The sequence below is a fragment of the Ranitomeya imitator genome, chromosome 1 (genome assembly GCF_032444005.1).
Source record: "Ranitomeya imitator isolate aRanImi1 chromosome 1, aRanImi1.pri, whole genome shotgun sequence".
NCBI lineage: Eukaryota > Metazoa > Chordata > Amphibia > Anura > Dendrobatidae > Ranitomeya > Ranitomeya imitator.
Window position 1 is genome coordinate 638312475 of NC_091282.1, and position 19640 is coordinate 638332114.

General features: G+C 39.4%; 1 protein-coding gene across 2 annotated transcripts in view; it reads left to right on the plus strand.

Moving 5' to 3' along the window:
- NHLH1 (nescient helix-loop-helix 1) overlaps positions 1–13805 on the plus strand; it is a 70322-nt gene extending 56517 nt beyond the window's left edge. Inside the window, exons 1-2 of one of the 2 annotated variants that reach the window (XM_069727410.1) lie at positions 1332–1491; positions 11013–13805. In XM_069727410.1, coding sequence (XP_069583511.1) covers positions 11273–11662 — 390 coding nt within the window. In that variant the 5' untranslated portion in view covers positions 1332–1491; positions 11013–11272 and the 3' untranslated portion in view covers positions 11663–13805. Of the gene's footprint in view, positions 1–1331; positions 1492–11012 lie in introns of those variants that run through there. The other variant, XM_069727418.1, reaches the window with a different exon arrangement.
- Positions 13806–19640: the final 5835 nt, after the last annotated feature.

Sequence of the window (19640 nt, forward strand, 5' to 3'; positions counted from 1 at the left end):
TTAGATGCCATGGTCATTGTTCACCAAGGCATCTAAGGGGCTTAAACTGTTGGGATCAGAGCTAGCTCCAATCACAGCAGTTACTAGTTGGTATCTGTTGTGTAAAACGGCTGACACTTGACACGTATGGATCCTTAACAATTTTCATGACTGCTCACGTACAGAAACAGTGGATTTTGGTAGAAGTGGGTGCCAAAAGCCTTCCAGTTCATGGGCGCCATAGCAGTCTCATGGCCTGTCTCCTTTTGCGTCGATTCCTGTCAGATACATAATGACATATTCTGCAGATTATTACCCTACTGTTTTAAGAAATCTGCAGAGTATCGCTCTGTTTCGTCTTACCGTAGTGATATATTCTGCAGACTATTGCACCCACGATGACTTCACAAATCTGCAGAGCATCGCTCTGTCCCTTCTACCTATAACATAGTGATATATTCTGCAGACTATTTCACCCGTGATTACTTCACAAATCTGCAGAGCATCGCTCTGTCCCTTCTAAGTCTCTGGTAAAAACACATTTAACCCTTTGCCTGCTGTACTCTCACCTCTTTCTGGCCTTCACCTTGCTTGCAGTGCCACAGGCATTCACAACCCTATCCTCGCTGCTTTGTCACCACGGTACCCTGACATGAAGGCGCAACGCATTTCCAAGTGTTTAAATAATTAAAGCTGAATGGCAAAGCGCAATATTAGGAAAAAACTAATTTAGAAAGAAAAGATATTTCCTGTATAACTCATGTCCTCCGTAAAGTAATGATAATTATATTACAGGCAGAGGGGGGAGTTCATTATCTGGCGGTATATAAAAAATGTGTGATGCCATGGAGGGTGCCACGGTGCGATAACTCCTGCTATGAAACATGTTAGTGTCCGAAATCAAACTTGAGGTTCTCAATAAAGTCCTAAAACTCAGTCACAAGAGGGAATGGTGCCCAACAGAGCAGTAGTTTAGTGTCTCTCTCTTATAGGGGGTTATAATGTGGCAGCTCACCCCGTCTGTCACTTTCCCCTGATTGACTGTCTCCGGCCTGTGTATCCCTCTCCCTCCTTCTCTTTATGAAATATGCATGCCGAACAGATGTCCTCATCCCCCAGCCAGTCTTGGTCCTCTCCCTCTGCCCCTCAGCCAAGTCACAGGAGCCGTTCCAACGCCTCCCTCTCCCATCCCCAGGGCTTTCCCATCCTGCCAGCCAATGTCGTGCCATCCCAGCTGTTTAATATGTATGATGGAAGGCTCTGCCGTGGCCAATGAGCGCCGCCACCTCTTCCTCATGTGGTGTGCTCCGTGTCACCCTATATATATAAATATATGGGGCTCCTATACACATGGGTGTATGCGTACGGCTGTCCTATATGTGCGTCCAGGAGCTCAGGACACAAACTTCTTCCCCCCTGGACCTGAAGAAGGAAACTTTACCTGACACTACTCCCGGCATACATGGATACCTGAGGAGGGGGCCGCCGCCAGCGTGACACGGCCATGTGCAGGTAAGGGCCGGGGGTCTGCACAAGGGGAAAAGGGTGGTCAAGAAGGCAATGTGGAGAGTTCACAATAAAATAATAGAACACAGAATTATCTACTTATCTGTCTATAAAATATCTGTATTGTATCTGTCCATCTGTACAGCTCTTCATAGGCTCATAATCATATCATGTCGTATTATATCTATTCATCTCAGAATTATCTATATCTATCTGACATTACAGTCATATCTTTTATCTATTATTATATCTATCTATCTATTATCTATCTATTATCTATCCATCTATAGATATCTATCTATCTATCTATCTATCTATCTATCTATCTATCCATCAATTTATTTATCTCTATCTATCTTCTATTATCTATGGATGCATATCTATTTCCAAATATTGATCTCATATCTATCTATTGGGATGTATTTATCTATGTATTATCTATCTATTATTTATCTATCATCTATCTATCTATTATTTATCTATGTATTATCTAATATATATCTATTATCTATCTATCATCTATTATTTATCTATGCATTATCTATCTATCTATCTATCTATCATCTATGTATTATTTATCTATGTATTATCTATCTATCTATTATCTATCTTTCATCTATCTATTATCTATCAATCTATCATCTATCTATCATCTATCTATCTATCTATCGCTGTCATATCCATTGTCTGTCTATCATTTCATCTATCTCTCAATGTATCTGTTTTTCCATTAGTATAAGTATCTATCTATCCATCAATTCATTTATTTCTATCTACTATTATATATGAATGTATATCTATTTCCACCTATTGATCTCATATCTGTCTATTGGGATGTATTTATCTATGTATTATCTATCTATCTATCTATCTATCATCTATCTATTATTTATCTATGTATTATCTAATATCTATCATCTATCTATTATCTATCTATCTATTATCTATTTACCTGTCATCTATCATCTATCTATCCCATATCTATCTATTATCTATATCTATCTATCTATCTATCTGTATCTATCTATATATTATCTATATATATATCTATTATCTATATATTATCAATACATTATCTATGTATTTATCTATCTATCTATCTATCTATTATCTCTATTATCTATCTATTATCTATCTATTATATCTATCTATCTACCTATTATCTATTTATCTATCTCTTATCTATCTATTATCTATATATATATCTATTATCTATTTATCTATCTCTTATCTATCTATTATCTATCTACCTATTATCTTTTTATTTATCTATCTCTTATCTATCTGTCAGCTATATTCTCTAGCCAACAAGGGTTAACAAGTCCCTTTGTGTGGAAAGTTTCTGGATGTGCTTTAGCAAGTGGATGGCAGTGGTCCTCACCCCGCATCTGTCAGAGTCGCTTAGTGTTGCTGTCATATGCTTCCTCCCCGTCTGGGGTGGTTTCCTTTCAACTGACAACAACAAACAACGTTCGGCACCAAAACACAATCTCCCACATTGCCATAGGCCGCAGTCTGAGCCCGGTACTCCTTATCCTGACAGCCATTAAACAGTTAACTCCCAGCAGAACAGATGCCAATGTGACATGCCTATCATGTAGTGAATGACAGCTGTCAGTCACAGCGGGATCTGCCACTGATGACCTGCAATGTCCCGGTGATTGGGTCTCCCATGTTTTATCATTCATTTGTGTATTTAGTATAAAATCAGATGATATGACAGAGAAACAAAGAAACGAGTATCCTTGTCAGAGGGTCTTACAATCTAGACATAGCAACGTGTGTGTGCGGAGGCCGAGCCTGGACGGTGGCCAACTACAGCGTAATAATAATAATAATGATGATGGTATCATTATTCAGCCGTCTCTATAAACCTATAATCTGTAAATCTAATAACATTTGGCAAATGACGATGAAATACAGAGTCCTGGTGACATACAGGGATCATAGATTACCATCTCATGTTACGTGCTCCATTCTATATTGTATTATCCATCTGATGCTTTCATATCAGAAATTATATATTTGTTTAGTCCTAGTTCCTAATGATATTATTAGTATTAGTATTGTAAGTATGTTATTATCAATAATAATTACAGGTATAATTCTATATTGTCTCATTCTATCTATATGACTATCACTAATATCTATGTATCTACCTATCTATCTATTATCTACCTATTATTTATCTATTATTTATCTATTATCTATCATCTATCTATTCATCTATCTAAGTATCTCTCTATTATCTTTCTTTCTATCTATCTTTCTATCTATCTATCTATTATCTATATCTGTCTATCAATTATCTATTATATATCTATATATTTATATATCTATCAACTATGTATTATCTAGCTATCTATTATCTATCTATAAATTATTTATGTATTATATATCTATTATCCATCTATTATCTATGTATTATCTATCTATAATCTATCTATTATCTATCATATATCTATCATCTATTATCTATTTATCTATAATCTATTATCTATCATCTATCTATCTACCATCTATTATCTATCTATAATCTACTATCTATCTATTTATCTATTATCTATTTATCTATCATCTATCTGTCTATTATCTATCTATTATCTATCTATCTATCTATCATCTTTCTATTATCTATCTATCTATTATCTATCATCTATTATCTATCATCTATTATCTATCTCTATTATCTATCCATCTATCATCTATATATTATCTATCATCTATCTATTATCTATCTATCTATCATCTATCTATCATCTATCTATCTATTACCTATCTATTATCTATCATCTATTATCTATCTATCTATCTATCTATTATCTATCATCTATCTATTATCTATATATCTATTATCTATCTATTATCTATCATCTATTATCTATTATCTATCTATCTATTATCTATCATCTATCTATTATCTATATATCTATTATCTATCTATTATCTATCATCTATTATCTATTATCTATCTATCTATTATCTATCTATCTCCTATCTATCTATCTATCTATCTATCTATCTATCTATCTATCTATCTATCTATCTATCTATCTATCTATCTATCCACACATGAGTTTCAAAGGTTGCAGAGGTTACATTGGACACAAAGGGACAATGACAGATTCTGTACAATTGATCATTGACAAACCCCTAACTTGTGACAGATGGGTGATTCAGCATTGAGCCGTATGTCAGCCTGACAATCCTTTCAGATCTTTTTGCCTGTTGAATGTAGCTTTCAAAACAATTTACACAATATGAGATTCTTCAATTCAATAATGAAAAAAAAGTTATTTTTAAAGGTTAAAAGTTTTCAGCTGACCAACAAAAATTTTTTACAAGCAACATTTTTTGTTTTGTTTTATTTTGTAACAGTTGAATTATTTATAATTTCCCATATAAATTGATTTATGGTGTCATCTCAACCACATTTTTCACCTTAAAAAGTGAAACTGTAAGAAAATCCTTTCAGTTATTAACGTATTTTAAGTAAAATACAAAATTAGATAAAAAAAAGAAGTTTTGTTTCCCATGTCACCTATTTTCTTTCTGAACCAAAAGTTGCTTTAAAAAAAAAAGTTCAAAGTATAACAATAAAAAGCTGTAAAACTTCGACTATATAACAATACCTTTAAATACATAAATACAAATAGTATAAAATATAACTATAATAAAAGTACATTTGTGGGGAAAAATAACGAAATTTTTGGTAAAATTATGAAAATAACATTATTTTTCCCCTTTAAATTTATATTAACCCCTTAGATCTCACGACTGTTCTACAACCTGGAAATGTCCGTAAACCCCCCTAACTTCACTCCATTATATGGATTTACAAGCAATTAGGGAATTTCCTCGGATCTCGTTAAATCCCAACTTTCCTTGTTCTGTCACTGTAGTTTTTTTTTTTCAGAAGCTCACATTTCATTAAGCAATAAACACCTCTAACGAGGCTCCAGTGGGCCGTGTGATTGCTTATATATGGAGGCTCGCAGCCGGTATAAACCGGATGCCTCTTACATTTCATTTCATAGAGCGCAGTTTTTCCGGATCGAGTATGATGCAGGAGTAAAAAAAAAAAAAACGAAGGTTGTTCAACTTTACAACACGCGTTACTCTGTCAGCCGGCAAAATCCCATCAGAGAAATTTCAATACATTAATCCCATTGTCCACACTAATGAGCCAAGTGTGGAGCTACCTCACTCATTAAAAAAAAAAAGCTACCTCATCAAGCACAACCCATTTTTTTTTCACATTTTCTTCTGGAAATTGGTAGAAAACATTTTGAAAAGTCATAAAAAAAAATTTTCGGGTCAAAATGTTGACCTATCCTAAATATAAGTAAAATTAATGGTAAAAAATAGGACCCATCAAATGGTCCGTTTTTATTATTAGTTTTTTCTCGCTACTGCACTATTTTTTTTATTTTTTTTTAATCCAACATAAGGCTCCTGAGATATGGGCATTTTTATTTAGTGCTAATTTTTATGGTCATTACTAAGAGGGTGGTGCTTATTATGCAAAGCAGCCAAAAAGACACGCCCCCATGATACAAGACCATAGAAATTAGCCCTTAATGAAAAGGTTCACATCTCTGGAACCTTATAGAGGATTTAAAAAAAAAACAAAAAAAAAACTGAATACTCAGGGGAGCATTGGGAATAAAATAAGAGCAAAAACTTTACACTTTAGACCCGGTGACTTTTTTCCTTTAATTCTACCTAAATTTAGTTCATCTCAACCTTTTTGATTTCCAAAAATGTATTTTAGGATTTTTCTAAACTATTTATTTATATTTTTTAATTCTACCAATTCTCAGAAAGAAATGCAAAAACAAAAGGTCCTCTTTAAATGCCCATTGGGCCCTAAGGGGGAATGTTTTTTGCAGCGCACACTTAACTTCCTGTTGAGTTTTCAGTGGTCATAATGACTTCTCAAATCCGAGATTGGGTCCCCGGAGTGATAAAGAAAATGAGCTTAACAAATTAAAATAGGTTAAAAAGTTAGTCGGAGTATTGGACTGATTTTACTGTTTGTTTTTTTTACTAAACTTTATTAATAACAGATGAGCTCTGACAATGGACATACATAAATATATATATAGTTGTACACACATGTAACTCGATGATGACAACTGTTATAGATGGTGTCTGCTGAAATGAAATAATGTCTTCTTTCCTCGGCGAATTTTACACCTTAATCCCCTCAGTGTTTGTAGAATCCAATCTGTAAGATTGTATTAGTGGTTAGCGACGTGCCCTACAATCCGGAGCGCTCGGCCACGGTAATCAGATGAAATTCCCAGGTCTCCTACAGAAAAGAGGCCATATTTATCCTGTTTTCCTCCTGACAATAGGTGCGCCCATTAATCATCAGCAGCCCCTCCGCCTACCTACATGTCACCATGGGATAAGATGGAGAGAGGGGGGGTGATATACGGTATTATCTGGAGCCATTCGCCAGGGAGAAGCAGCACTTACTTTAAATGGCAAATACAAGGCCCCGTATCTGATCTGAGGATGGAGAGGATGTACAAGGGGCAGAATAATCCATACAGTTCACCCTACTGCTGCCTCTATAGATATATAGAGAAATGGATGGATTTGAGAAAGAAAGTAAGAAACAAAGAAAGTCAAAGAAAGAAGGAAAAAGGAAGGAAGAGCTGAATAGGAAGATAGACAGGCAGAAAAAGAAAGAATATAATGAAACATACATAGATCTATCTATTATCTCTCTATTATCTATCTATCTATTAAATATCTCTATTATCTCTCTATTATCTATCTGTCTGTCTATCTATCTATCTATTATTTATCTCTATTATCTATCTATCTATCTATTCTCTATCTATCTATCTATCCTATTATCTATCATCTATCTCTCTATTATATATCTCTCTATTATCGATCTATCTATTATATATCTCTATTATCTATCTATTATCTCTCTATTATCTATCTGTCTGTCTATCTATCTATCTATTATTTATCTCTATTATCTGTCTATCTATCTATCTATCTATCTATTCTCTATCTATCTATCTATCTATCCTATTATCTATCTATCATCTATCTCTCTATTATATATCTCTCTATTATCTATCTATCTATCTATTATCTATCTATCTATCTATCCTATTATCTATCTATCATCTATCTCTCTATTATATATCTCTCTATTATCTATCTATCTATCTATCTATCTATTATATATCATCTATTATCTCTCTCTATTATCTATCTATCTATCATCTATCATATATTATCTATCTCTATTATCTATCTATCTATCTATCATCTATCTATCTATCCTATTATCTATCTATCATCTATCTCTCTATTATATATCTCTCTATTATCTATCTATCTCTCTATCTATCTATCTATTATCTATCATCTATTATCTATTTCTATTATCTATCTATCTATCTATTATCTATCTATCCTATTATCTATCTATTATCTATTAATCTATTATCTATCTATTTATCTATCTATTATCTATCTTTCTATTAGTTATTTAATCTTTTGTTCTAATATATATCTTGCTTTTTTTCCTATGTGTTATGCATCATGCAAATAATCATTGCCTATATTGATGGACCGCAGCATTGAACAGGTTAACATTAACCCCAGCTGTTGGTGCTAGGTAAAGCATGAAATTTAGACTTTATGGCAGATTAAGAGAACATTGTATAGCCGCCAGCATTTCTCATCCCCCAGTTCGCCTGCAGTTACTTTCCATTATAGTCACTGACAACCAGTGGATGTGACTTTTCCAGGTGCTTCCAAACAGGAAACCTTAAACTGTAACATCTCAACACAAGTAAGTTAGGTGACTTGAAAAACTTGTTGGCTAAAGGACGATCGATTAAATAGATATATACTGTAGATATGATATAGATAGTAGATAGATATATAATAGATAGATAATAGATAGATAATAGAGACAGATAATAGATGAACTAGATAATATAGAAAAAGAAAACAAAAAGCAGCACCAAAAGAAGACAGAGGGTGCAAAAAATCCTTCCAGGTATATACCAAACCTCATGCTATTGTCCAGAAAGATGAAAGCAGCACTCCAGTAGAAAAAATAAGAGTATTTTATTGGCCCATGTGCGACGTTTCAGTCCAAAGTGTGGACCTTTCTCAAGCAGTTATAAAGTGCATACATACATCACTGCGCCTTTTTTGATTGGTCTTTTTTCTGTGAATCTTGTACTAGCTTCATATTTAATATTATTCACTGATTGTTATAAATTTCTTTGCTTGTTCAATCCACTATATATATGTATGCATTTGCACTTTATAACTGCTTGAGAAAGGTCCACACTTTGGACTGAAACGTCGCACATGGGCCAATAAAATACTCTTATTTTTTCTACTGGAGTGCTGCCTTCATCTTTCTGAACTAGATAATAGATAGAGATAATAGATAGATAATAGAGAGATAGATAGATAGATAATAGATAGATAGTAGATAGGTAGATATTAGATAGCTAGCTAATATATAGATTGATAAAAGATAGATGAGATACATAATAGATTGATGATAGATAGATAGATAGATAATAGATAGATAGATATTGTAGATAGAGAGAGAGACTTACATTGCGGTTTACTTGGGTGGAGAAGAGAGTATACTAGGAGGAGCGTCTATCTGTGTCACATTCCCACTGGGACCCACATAGAGTTGAGACCTTTTCAGACACATTGCACAAACAGCTGTGTTGGGTTCCATATGTCTCCAGTGGTAGAATCTGTGACATACGGGATAATTTAATATACCCCCCCACCCCAGACCTATTCTCCATCCCCCTCCCTATGTCTCTTCTTCCCATCCATCCACCACCTGTCCTGTCTCATGAGACCCCAGAGAGAAAAATGCATTTTCATTTACATCTATCTTTATGAAATGGGCTGCATTCTCCCCGGGCTCCGGCCAGTGCCTTTGGGTGCTTGGTTCTATCCCTCTCATTTGTCCTCCCCGTCAGCTCCACTTAGTGTGAGAGGAGAAGACACTTCACTCTCAAAATAATCTTTGACTGTGATATCAGCACATTTTTCTTTGGCCTGTCATTCATCTTTCCCTTGTTCCAGGCTTGTTTCTGGGTTATTTTCTCTCCATTATTGTTCCGCCACCTTTCCCTGACACATAATATATTTGCCATTACTATGACATCTTATTTTCCTGACTAATGCATGATAGTGTGCATGTGTACATAGATATTTTTGCCCTGTTCCTATAGGTACTGCTTCTTGTGTCTATAAGTACTTGAATTGTATTTTTTGTCAAATCTGGGAAACCTGTGAGATAACCATTATGGCTACTCTGACTGTTCCAACTAGAGATATCCAGTTTGTCTAGACTTCTGAAATGCACAGGGCTGAATTTGTATTATTTGTATTTCAGGCTTGATAAAGGCTTACTGTGGCTGAAATGTCTATCTATCCCTATATCTTTGATGCCTCTAATTTTTTATTTAGGTACATGTTTTTTAGGTACATGTAATTTTGCAGAGAGCCATTCTGCTATAGCCTGGGACTTCAAGTATTGAATTAGTCTTTATACTTTTATGAATATGAGCGTTGTTGTTGGCATAAGTTGACTTCCAGTGATATATAAAAATATATAGTCCCTTTGGTTTGACTGGATAAACAAAGTAAATGTACATTAAAATTGCCATTGTATTTCAGTTTTTGGTCCCGCCATGGGTACAATATCACCTCATGGTTCATGCCTGGTTACCAACTAAACCATTATGTTTTAATACCTATCCTGGGTACTTTATAATTGTTTATAGTAGATAACATAATATATCATGCCTTTACAGAATACTCCTATTCCATATTTTTTAAGAACTTAATTCCATGAAAGAGAAGCAATGGGCTTAATCTGTACCCCATTATGGTACCATAACCTGAGTTTTCACCCTACCTCAAGAGAAATTGTGACTATTATTGACAATAGACTAAATAAGACAGCCTAATTCACTGTTGATCTAAGATGTGGATTTCAAGAGGGGAGAATCATTGGCGACTTTTGAAATGTTGGAAGAGTATTTTTCACTCTTTTTTTTTTTTTTTACCAAGCCACTAGTTATTTTTCATGATTCTGAAAATATATAAACTAATTTATCTGAAGTAGCAGCAGGGGCAAAAATTGGTTAAGATTTTTTTTTTTCATTTTTGTGATAGGAACAATCTTACTATATGAAAATTGTTCCGACCATAGCGAAGGATGTTTTTATGTGTGTGGTGTCTGTGTTTCCATGATATAATTAATACTTGAAACCAAAGGATTTATTGTGCTTCGAATAAACCTCTGTTGACTCGCTTTTCCTTTTACAACATTGCCAAAAGTGTTATTTAGCTTTATATTCGTTTGTATGGTTTTATTCTTCTCATATATACCATACTACCACATTCTCATTAAATTCACCTTTTATCTTGCTGGCACAACTCCCTTCATAGCCATTAAGGAACCATTTTATAATCTCTCTATTTCTCTTTTGTTCCAGGGGGAAAAACAAAAACAAGAGAGCAGAGAGGAAAATAAAAGCTTAATCTCAGCTGAACACTTTTATGAGTTAAATTTTTCCTCTTAAGTGCATTGTGAGAGCCCACAAAAGCGCAACGTGCCTGAAACGACACATTTCACAGCCAACCCATACATTCCAACGTGATCCATGAGATCCAAAAGACGCTGTCTTTCTTGAAGCACTTTATCTACTGATCTGGGGAATTCAAAGAGACAAAATCAAAAAATCTTGAAAGAGGAATGATGTTAAACTCCGAACAAACAGAAATCCCCGCTCATTCAGAGACTGAATCCGTGTTTAGTGATTGTGGAGGTGGAGGGGGACTAAATGACGCAGGTGGGATCAGTTTATGTGGAGAAACACGGATTTGCGAAGCGAGTGATGCAGTAAAACGAGAGCTTCAGCACTTAAGTAGAGAGGAGAGGCGCAGACGGAGAAGAGCGACAGCCAAATACCGCACAGCACATGCTACAAGGGAACGCATACGAGTGGAAGCATTTAATTTGGCTTTTGCAGAGTTGAGAAAGCTTCTGCCAACTCTTCCCCCAGACAAAAAACTTTCCAAAATTGAGATCCTACGACTAGCTATCTGCTACATCTCCTATCTCAACCACGTTTTAGATGTGTGATTGCTTCAAGGTGCACTAAATGGAGTTATATCTCACCCTCTTTCTTTTAATGCTGCTGTATTCAGCTTCAGACTAGGACTTTACTACAGAAGAATACCTTTGGGGCCATGTTTTTATCTTCTCTTATGGATTTTCGTAGAGTCCCCACCTCCCAACGTAGAATGTAAAGCACCTGCCATCCAGATATCTCCCATTCTGGTCACCAGTACCAAGCTTATTCCACAAGCGTAGTCACATCTTCTCATTGTTATGGACTTCATGGGATATGTATGTGGAATTAGGACCATCAATTCTATCTACCTATGAATATAGTTTAAACAAGACCAATACTTATTAATAACACCATTGTTCATCTTCAAAGAACTCTGAAGACCATATAAATGGTCATGAATTCTTGCTAAAACTCCAGACTTATAGTCAAGTTGCACTTGTTCATTGTTTAGTGAAGGTTGGTCTACAAGAACTTGGTTTAGCTAGGATGCCTCTCCCAAGACAAATAGGTGCAGTGTAAACATAGATAACTATGGGGTCTTAGAAGATGGGGACGTTATCAGTGAGAGCCTTTGAATTCTTCTTCTTCATAAGCATCATGGCAACCATGGGTGGTGGCCTTCTCCTAAAGGAGAATCTTTAGAGCTCCATTTATTGATCCATCCTTATGTCTCCTTGATATCATCTAGCTCTCATATTTAAAACATAAGTTCTCTATAGCGTGACCTATTGGCCTCTTTAGCGCACCATCAAAAGACTACTGCCACCTCCCATGTACAGTTTACTATTGGTATAGTGAAATAAATAGTCCGTTTCTAGGCAGGAAGTTACTTACTGACAATATATAGTATCAAATGTGCACTTTCCTTTCATATGAAAGTCAATATCTAGTTGATTAGTCTTTGTTATTTGGATGGTAATGGGGAGAATTGTGTCTACAAGTCTTGGTTGCTTGTGGTTGGTTGATACATCTTCAGTGAGGGGCTACCAAATTCAAGAGACTGTCTTTAAGAGCTCATGGAAAACTCCAGTAGTTACACTACATAGATGACATCCTTGAAGTTTTCTTTTAACCAATATATGGCAAATAGAAAAAAGGTAACTGTATAATATCTCCAACTTCAAGTAACTCATATTCGGAAGTCTCAATGCAACAACCAATACTACCTACTCTAGATAGGAGCATGAAGGACAGCAATGTAGATTATCTCGTAGCCAAAGGTAACATAATATGCTCCTTAATGAATAGATAGTTTAGGAATTTGGAAATTTTAATTGTTCAGATAAAGTTCTACCTTTTGGACAAGGGTGTACATACCATTAAGGAGCCATCAGAAAGAAGGATATGTTTATCCTCCTAGTTCATTCAGTTCCACATGGTTGGTGTTGACAAGTAGATGGCTCCTCCAAAATTGAGAACTGGTAAAAAGGTCACCACCCTACAAGGTGTAGGAAGGTAATCGAGAACTGAAACCATGGTTATATATTTGCTATCGGGCCACCTTTCCTGAATGCACTCAGGACATTCTAACTTTTAGAACGAATTAACTCAAAAACGCTTAAGACCTTTCATAATACATAACATTTCTAGAGCAATGATGAAAATTCTACCTTGGATTTTGGAGCCCAGGGTTACATGACATGGAGCAGAAATGTGATGCTGAGATATTTCGTAAAACCACACAACCTATAGGTTGAAGGCTTTTAATCTTAAGTTCTCACCTCATGCCGGTGCTACATCTACACTCTACGTCCATTATCTTTCCCTTTGTGGCTTCTGTTGCCTTTGTTTCATGTTCATTCCCTTTAAGAAACCCAAAATTTATGTGCCAGGAATTAAGAAATTAATTTATTTTTATTTATTTATATAAGTCATTATTTATTTGCTGTATTGTGCACTTTTTATGAGGAAAAATTCAAGAAAATTACATGGACTGGGTGCTGGCCTCTGACCAGGACTCGAGTCTTACCTCCGTTCTGCCACGAGAGCCTCAATTTGCTTGTAGATATATTTGATGACCTTTAAACAAGCTCTTGGAAAAAAAAAACTGTAAATACCGTGACAATGTTTTATGTGTTTAGAAGGAAACAGACTATTTATGATTTCTTAAAAAAGTTGAAGGATTCAATTAAAAAAAAATTAAAGGAGAAACGCGTTTCGGTCTATTTATTTGACATTACATTTTTGGATGGTTTTACATTTTAATGTGAGCTTGTTCTATCATTGTCAACGTTTCCTTCTCTTTCGGTGAACATAGTTTCCAACATTTCTGATCCTCCCACTTTTGGATGCAGTCTATAAAATCCCTGACCCATATTCAGCTCAGTGGTCCTGGCCCACAGTTGTCAATTATGGGTGTCATGTTCCCTCAACACTGGGACATGACTCCTGTAAACCTTTCTAGGTACATGGACTGCTCAGCTGGTGTATCTAGGCCTATCATTTGTGATACTGTCTTCGGTGCCATTGTATCTAAGCCTGTCATGTGTGATACTGATAGGATGACATGATGTGTCTAATTCTAATATGGGAATTACTGTGTTCCTGAACTCTATCTAAGCCTATCTTGTGACATACTGTGCAGCTAGCTGATACATCTAAGCCTATCATGTGTGATAACTCCTGCTGAGCCTCCGTACCCAAACCTATCATGTTTGATGTTTTCTGCTGAGCTGCTATATCAAGATCTGTCATGTGTAATAATGTCTGCGATGATGAGCTCAGGGAGGACAGAAAGCTCTCATGCAACAGCTAGTGTATCTAAGCTGTGTGATACCGCAATGCACATGGAGGGAAGGTAGAGAGTGACAGACCCCGCACTACACATGGAGGGGTGGTAGAGAGTGACAGACCCCAGACTACACATGGAGGGGTGGTAGACAGTGACAGACCCCACATTACACATGGAGGACAGGGAGAGAGTGACGGACCCCACACTACACATGGAGGGCAGGGAGAGATGACAGACCCCACAGTACACATGGAGGACAGGGAGAGAGGACAGATCCCACACTACACATGAAGGGCAGGGAGAGATGACAGACCCCACACTACACATGGAGGACAGGGAGAGAGGACAGACCCCACACTACACATGGAGGACAGGGAGAGATGACAGACCCCACACTACACATGGAGGACAGGTAGAGATGACAGACCCCACACTACACATGGAGGACAGGGAGAGATGACAGACCCCACACTACACATGAAGGACAGGGAGAGATAACAGACCCCACACTACACATGGAGGACAGGTAGAGATGACAGACCCCACACTACACATGGAGGACAGGGAGAGATGACAGACCCCACACTACACATGGAGGACAGGGAGAGATGACATACCCCACACTACACATGGAGGGCAGGGAGAGAGGACGGACCCCACACTACACATGGAGGACAGGTAGAGATAAAAAATCCAAATGTCCATGGTGTGCAACCTCCCACCGGTAAGTGCCTGGGATGACAGAGATAAACGGCTACGCGTTTCGATCGGAGTGATCTTTATCAAAGACGTTTTATTTGGATACAATAAACGTCATGTTTTAAGGAGCTGGAATTCAACTTTTTTTTTTCTTTTCTCTGATGATTGGATCGTCTTCCTGCAGCGGAGTTCCGTGCACCTGCGGTGATTTACCGGTGAGCTGGCTACAAACTCTTTTTCTCTTTGTTACTATTTATAAGACAGGTAGAGATGACAGACCCCACACTACACATGGAGGACAGGTAGAGAGGACAAACCCCACACTACACATGAAGGGCAGGGAGAGATGACAAACCCGACACTACACATGGAGGGCAGGGAGAGATAACAGACCCCACACTACACATGGAGGACAGGGAGAGATAACAGACCCCACACTACACATGGAGGACAGGTAGAGATGACAGACCCCACACCACACATGGAGGACAGGGAGAGATAACAGACCCCACACTACACATGGAGGACAGCGAGAGAGCGACAGACCCCACACTACACATGGAGGACAGGTAGAGAGTGACAGACCCCACATTACACATGGAGGGCAGGGAGAGATGACAGACCCCACACTACACATGGAGGGCAGGGAGAGATGACAGACCCCACACTACACATGGAGGACAGGGAGAGATGACAGACCCCACACTAATCATGGAGGGCAGGGAGAGATGACAGACCCCACACTAATCATGGAAGGCAGGGGGAGATGACAGCCTCACACCACATTTGGAGGTCAGGAATATTGCTTGCGTTTCAGGAGACAACACTTTGTTAATGATGCTACTTTCTGTCTCCCAGTTTGGCGATATAGTCTGCTCTCCTTTTCCGGCTTTGGCTTTGCAGTCACCTGTCTAATTTACTGTATCATTTCATGTGAGCTGAAGAAAAAGCTGCTCTGATGTTACCTCAGTCACAGCACTTCACTTCATCTCTATTGTACAGTCCTCCAGCAACCATCCTGTGTTCATGTGAGGGGCAGAGCCAGGGCCGAAGTCCTGGCTGAGTTAATCTGGTTAAGCATGCCCTGACCTCCAGTCACATATAAACAATGTCCCTTTTCTTGCATACCTTCTGCTGCACCATCTGCACCGTCAGGGTCCCATCGGAGCTGCTGAAGTTTGGCTGCTGGTGTTGTTGAGTACAAAGAGACAGAGTTCAATTCAAACTGTAAACGAAGAACTTTACTTAAGGTACCGTCACACTCAGCAACTTTCCAACGATCACGACCAGCGATACGACCTGGCCATGATCGTTGGAAAGTCCTTGTGTGGTCGCTGGAGAGCTGTCACACAGACAGCTCTCCAGCGACCAACGATGCCGAAGTCCCCGGGTAACCAGGGTAAACATCGGGTTACTAAACGCAGGGCCGCGCTTAGGGTACGTTCACATTTGCGGTTTGCGCCGCAGCGTCGCCGCCGCAACAAAACGCATGCGTCGTGCGGCCCTATCTTTAACATTGGGGCCGCATGTGCATGCGTTGTGTTGCGTTTTGTTGCGTTTTACGCCGCATGCGGCGTTAGGGCGCACCTGCCTGGGCGCGTCAAACGCAACATGTTGCATTTTTCGGGCGGCGCCGACCTTTTCAAAAACGCATGCGTCGTGCGGCCCTATCTTTTAACATTGGCGCCGCATGGGCCGCATGTGCATGCGTTTTGCTGCGTTTTTGTTTGCGTTGTGCGTTGCGGCGACGACGCTGCGGCGCACAACGCAAATGTGAACTTAGGCTTAGTAACCCGATGTTTACCCTGGTTACCATTGTAAATGTAAAAAAAAAAAACACATACTCACATTCCGGTGCCTGTCACATCCCCGGCGTCCGCTTCCCTGCACTCCTCCTGCATCCTGTGTCAGCGCCGGCCGTAAAGCAGAGCACAGCGGTGACGTCACCACTCTGCTTTACGGCCGGCGCTGACACAGGATGCAGGAGGAGTGCAGGGAAGCGGATGCCGGGGTACGTGACAGGCACTGGAATGTGAGTGTTTTTTTTTTTACATTTACAATGGTAACCAGGGTAAACAATCGGGTTACTAAGCGCAGCCCTGCGCTTAGTAACCCGATATTTACCCTGGTTACCAGTGAACACATCGCTGGATCGGCGTCACACACGCCGATTCAGCGATGTCAGCGGGCGATCCAGCGATGAAATAAAGTTCTGGCCTTCTAGCTCCGACCAGCGATGTAACAGCAGGATCCAGATTGCTGCTGGGTGTCAAACACAAGGATATCGCTATCCAGGACGCTGCAACGTCACGGATCGCTATTGTTATCGTTGTAATGTTGTTCAGTGTGAAGGTATCTTTAGTTTCATTCGCAGCACATTCACAACAGTTACAGCATCAACACAGAGTACGGCATTGTTCACATTTTTTACTTTCCCTGTGTCTTCGCTTATTCGTCCCAGGGTTTCCCCGGGACATACCGAACCATTCGGTACTGCAGCATCCTCCCTGTCAAGCATGACTACTCTTAGGAATTCCCTCGTCTGTTTTGCGCCAGACAGAAGGGCTTCAGCCCATGTAGATAGCTGCCACATTTTCAGAGCGACCTGCGTCTTTATCCTGCTGCAATTCTTTAATTGTAACTCTCTGACCCACTGGCACTGGACCCTTTCCTAGAACACTGCATAGCAGTGCTGTGCAGTGCAGTGCAGCTGTGCTGTCCCGGGCTCTTAAGCTCCCTAGCCCCTCTGAGCTGTCTCAGCTCCCAGTCTTCACTGAACTCTGATCAGGAAATACTCTTGTCTTACCCACCGCTGGCCCCTCCTATGAGTGAGCTATACACTAAAGTGCCCATCTAGTGTCCACCCTGGGGTATTGCATTTACCCTAAACTACGGTACTAGTCTTTCCCTCTAACAAAGTAATCCACATTATACAACAGCACACAAAGTGGCATCAACATAGCAGCACACATGAACATATCAGTATTTCTATAACATCCACATGTTAAAGGGGTGTGGTGAGCAACAGTCCTTAGAGCCCCTTACATTCCCCATTCTTTTTAAGATGGTCGTCCCTGACCATATCATATGAAAACTTTATTTTTACATATAATACTCCATGCAGGGAGATAAATGGTTAATCGAGGTAGTATTACTGAGAGGGTTAATGAGGAGGAAAGGTATAACAAAGGTACAATAATAGTAAGCTTATTAGTCTGACGTTTCAGAGAGAAGTAAAGTCCCTAGCACTGCCGGGGCTGGACAGAGCCAGGCAGATATAAGCGGGTAGGTAAGAGAAAAAGTTCTCAGTAAGTCACGCGGTTTCTTTTAGGCGGCACGCGCATGTTATACGGTGGCCTGAGACAAGTAGTTACTTGAGCCATGGGGACCAACAGGTGGAAAACTGTTCTCCGATGGCAGTCTTTGTAGAGAGCCGCCGAGACAATGCTGAGCGGTCCTGCGCTGTCACAGTGCTCAGAGGAAAGAGCACCTAAATTCCCCTGCTGCACGCTGCATTTTCCCACCAAATCTGTCCATTAATAGCTTGACCTGTCCATCATTTCACTAGTCCAAGGGGCTTCTCTCCCTCCCCCCTTCCTTTGTGCAAAGTACAGTTCCAGGAGGTGTGTGTAGGCTGCCTGTTCCAGAAAACCAGTTTGTTGCTATAGACGCACACGATCCGTTAGACCAAGGACCCGTATTTTCCTTAAAGGCAAAGTTCCGCCATCCAGCAGAAAGGGCGCAACAAGCGCAACAAAAACTTAAAGGTGAGGGTCCACACACAAACAAAAAACACGTCAAACTTAGGCCCATACCGGCCTCACTGTACTGTTGCTACAGGGCTCCTTTGCCCACCGGGACGCAAAACAGTTCCATTTTACTTGGTGCACCAAGCACTATATATCAGCTGAAGCTTTTTTTTCAGCAACAACCGTCCCTTGTCGCCTGGTCTCCTTTTAAATTTTGTGCCTGTATTTGGGCTGATGATGACGCTGCAGCCGCAGTCATCGCAGGCTGCCGAGGCAAGTGTGACGCCCAGGAGACCGGGGTACCCAGCACCGGACCAATGGGGTCTGTCTCTTGAGGGAGATGTCACGGGTGGCTTGACCCGATGCTGTGGCCTCAGGCAATGCACAGTGTAAGGGGTATCATGAGGGAACAGGCACTTACTTGATCAGCAACAGGTTCTCTCAGCGGTGATGATCCTGATCCTGGATAGATAGCTATTGTCCAAATGAAAGTCTGAGGCACTGAAACGTTTAACCAGTTTACTTCAACATAAAGGGATTTACAACCAGTCCTGTCACCGGAGTCTGTATGTGAACTCTGAGTTACTTTGACCCTGCCGGGGTCTTCGCCTCTTATTGTACGCAGTTTCTGTGTGGCCCTGCTGCTGTATGTGAACTGGCTGCCGGCCCAATCTGTCCCCTCCGGGTCCTAGTTCGACGGGCAACCCGAGTCCTTTTATCGGCTTACCCCCTCCAGGAGTACCGCTGAACTCTGTGTCTGTTGCTGCGTCCGGCCCTAGTGAAGCTGATATCACCTCACGTTTTTCC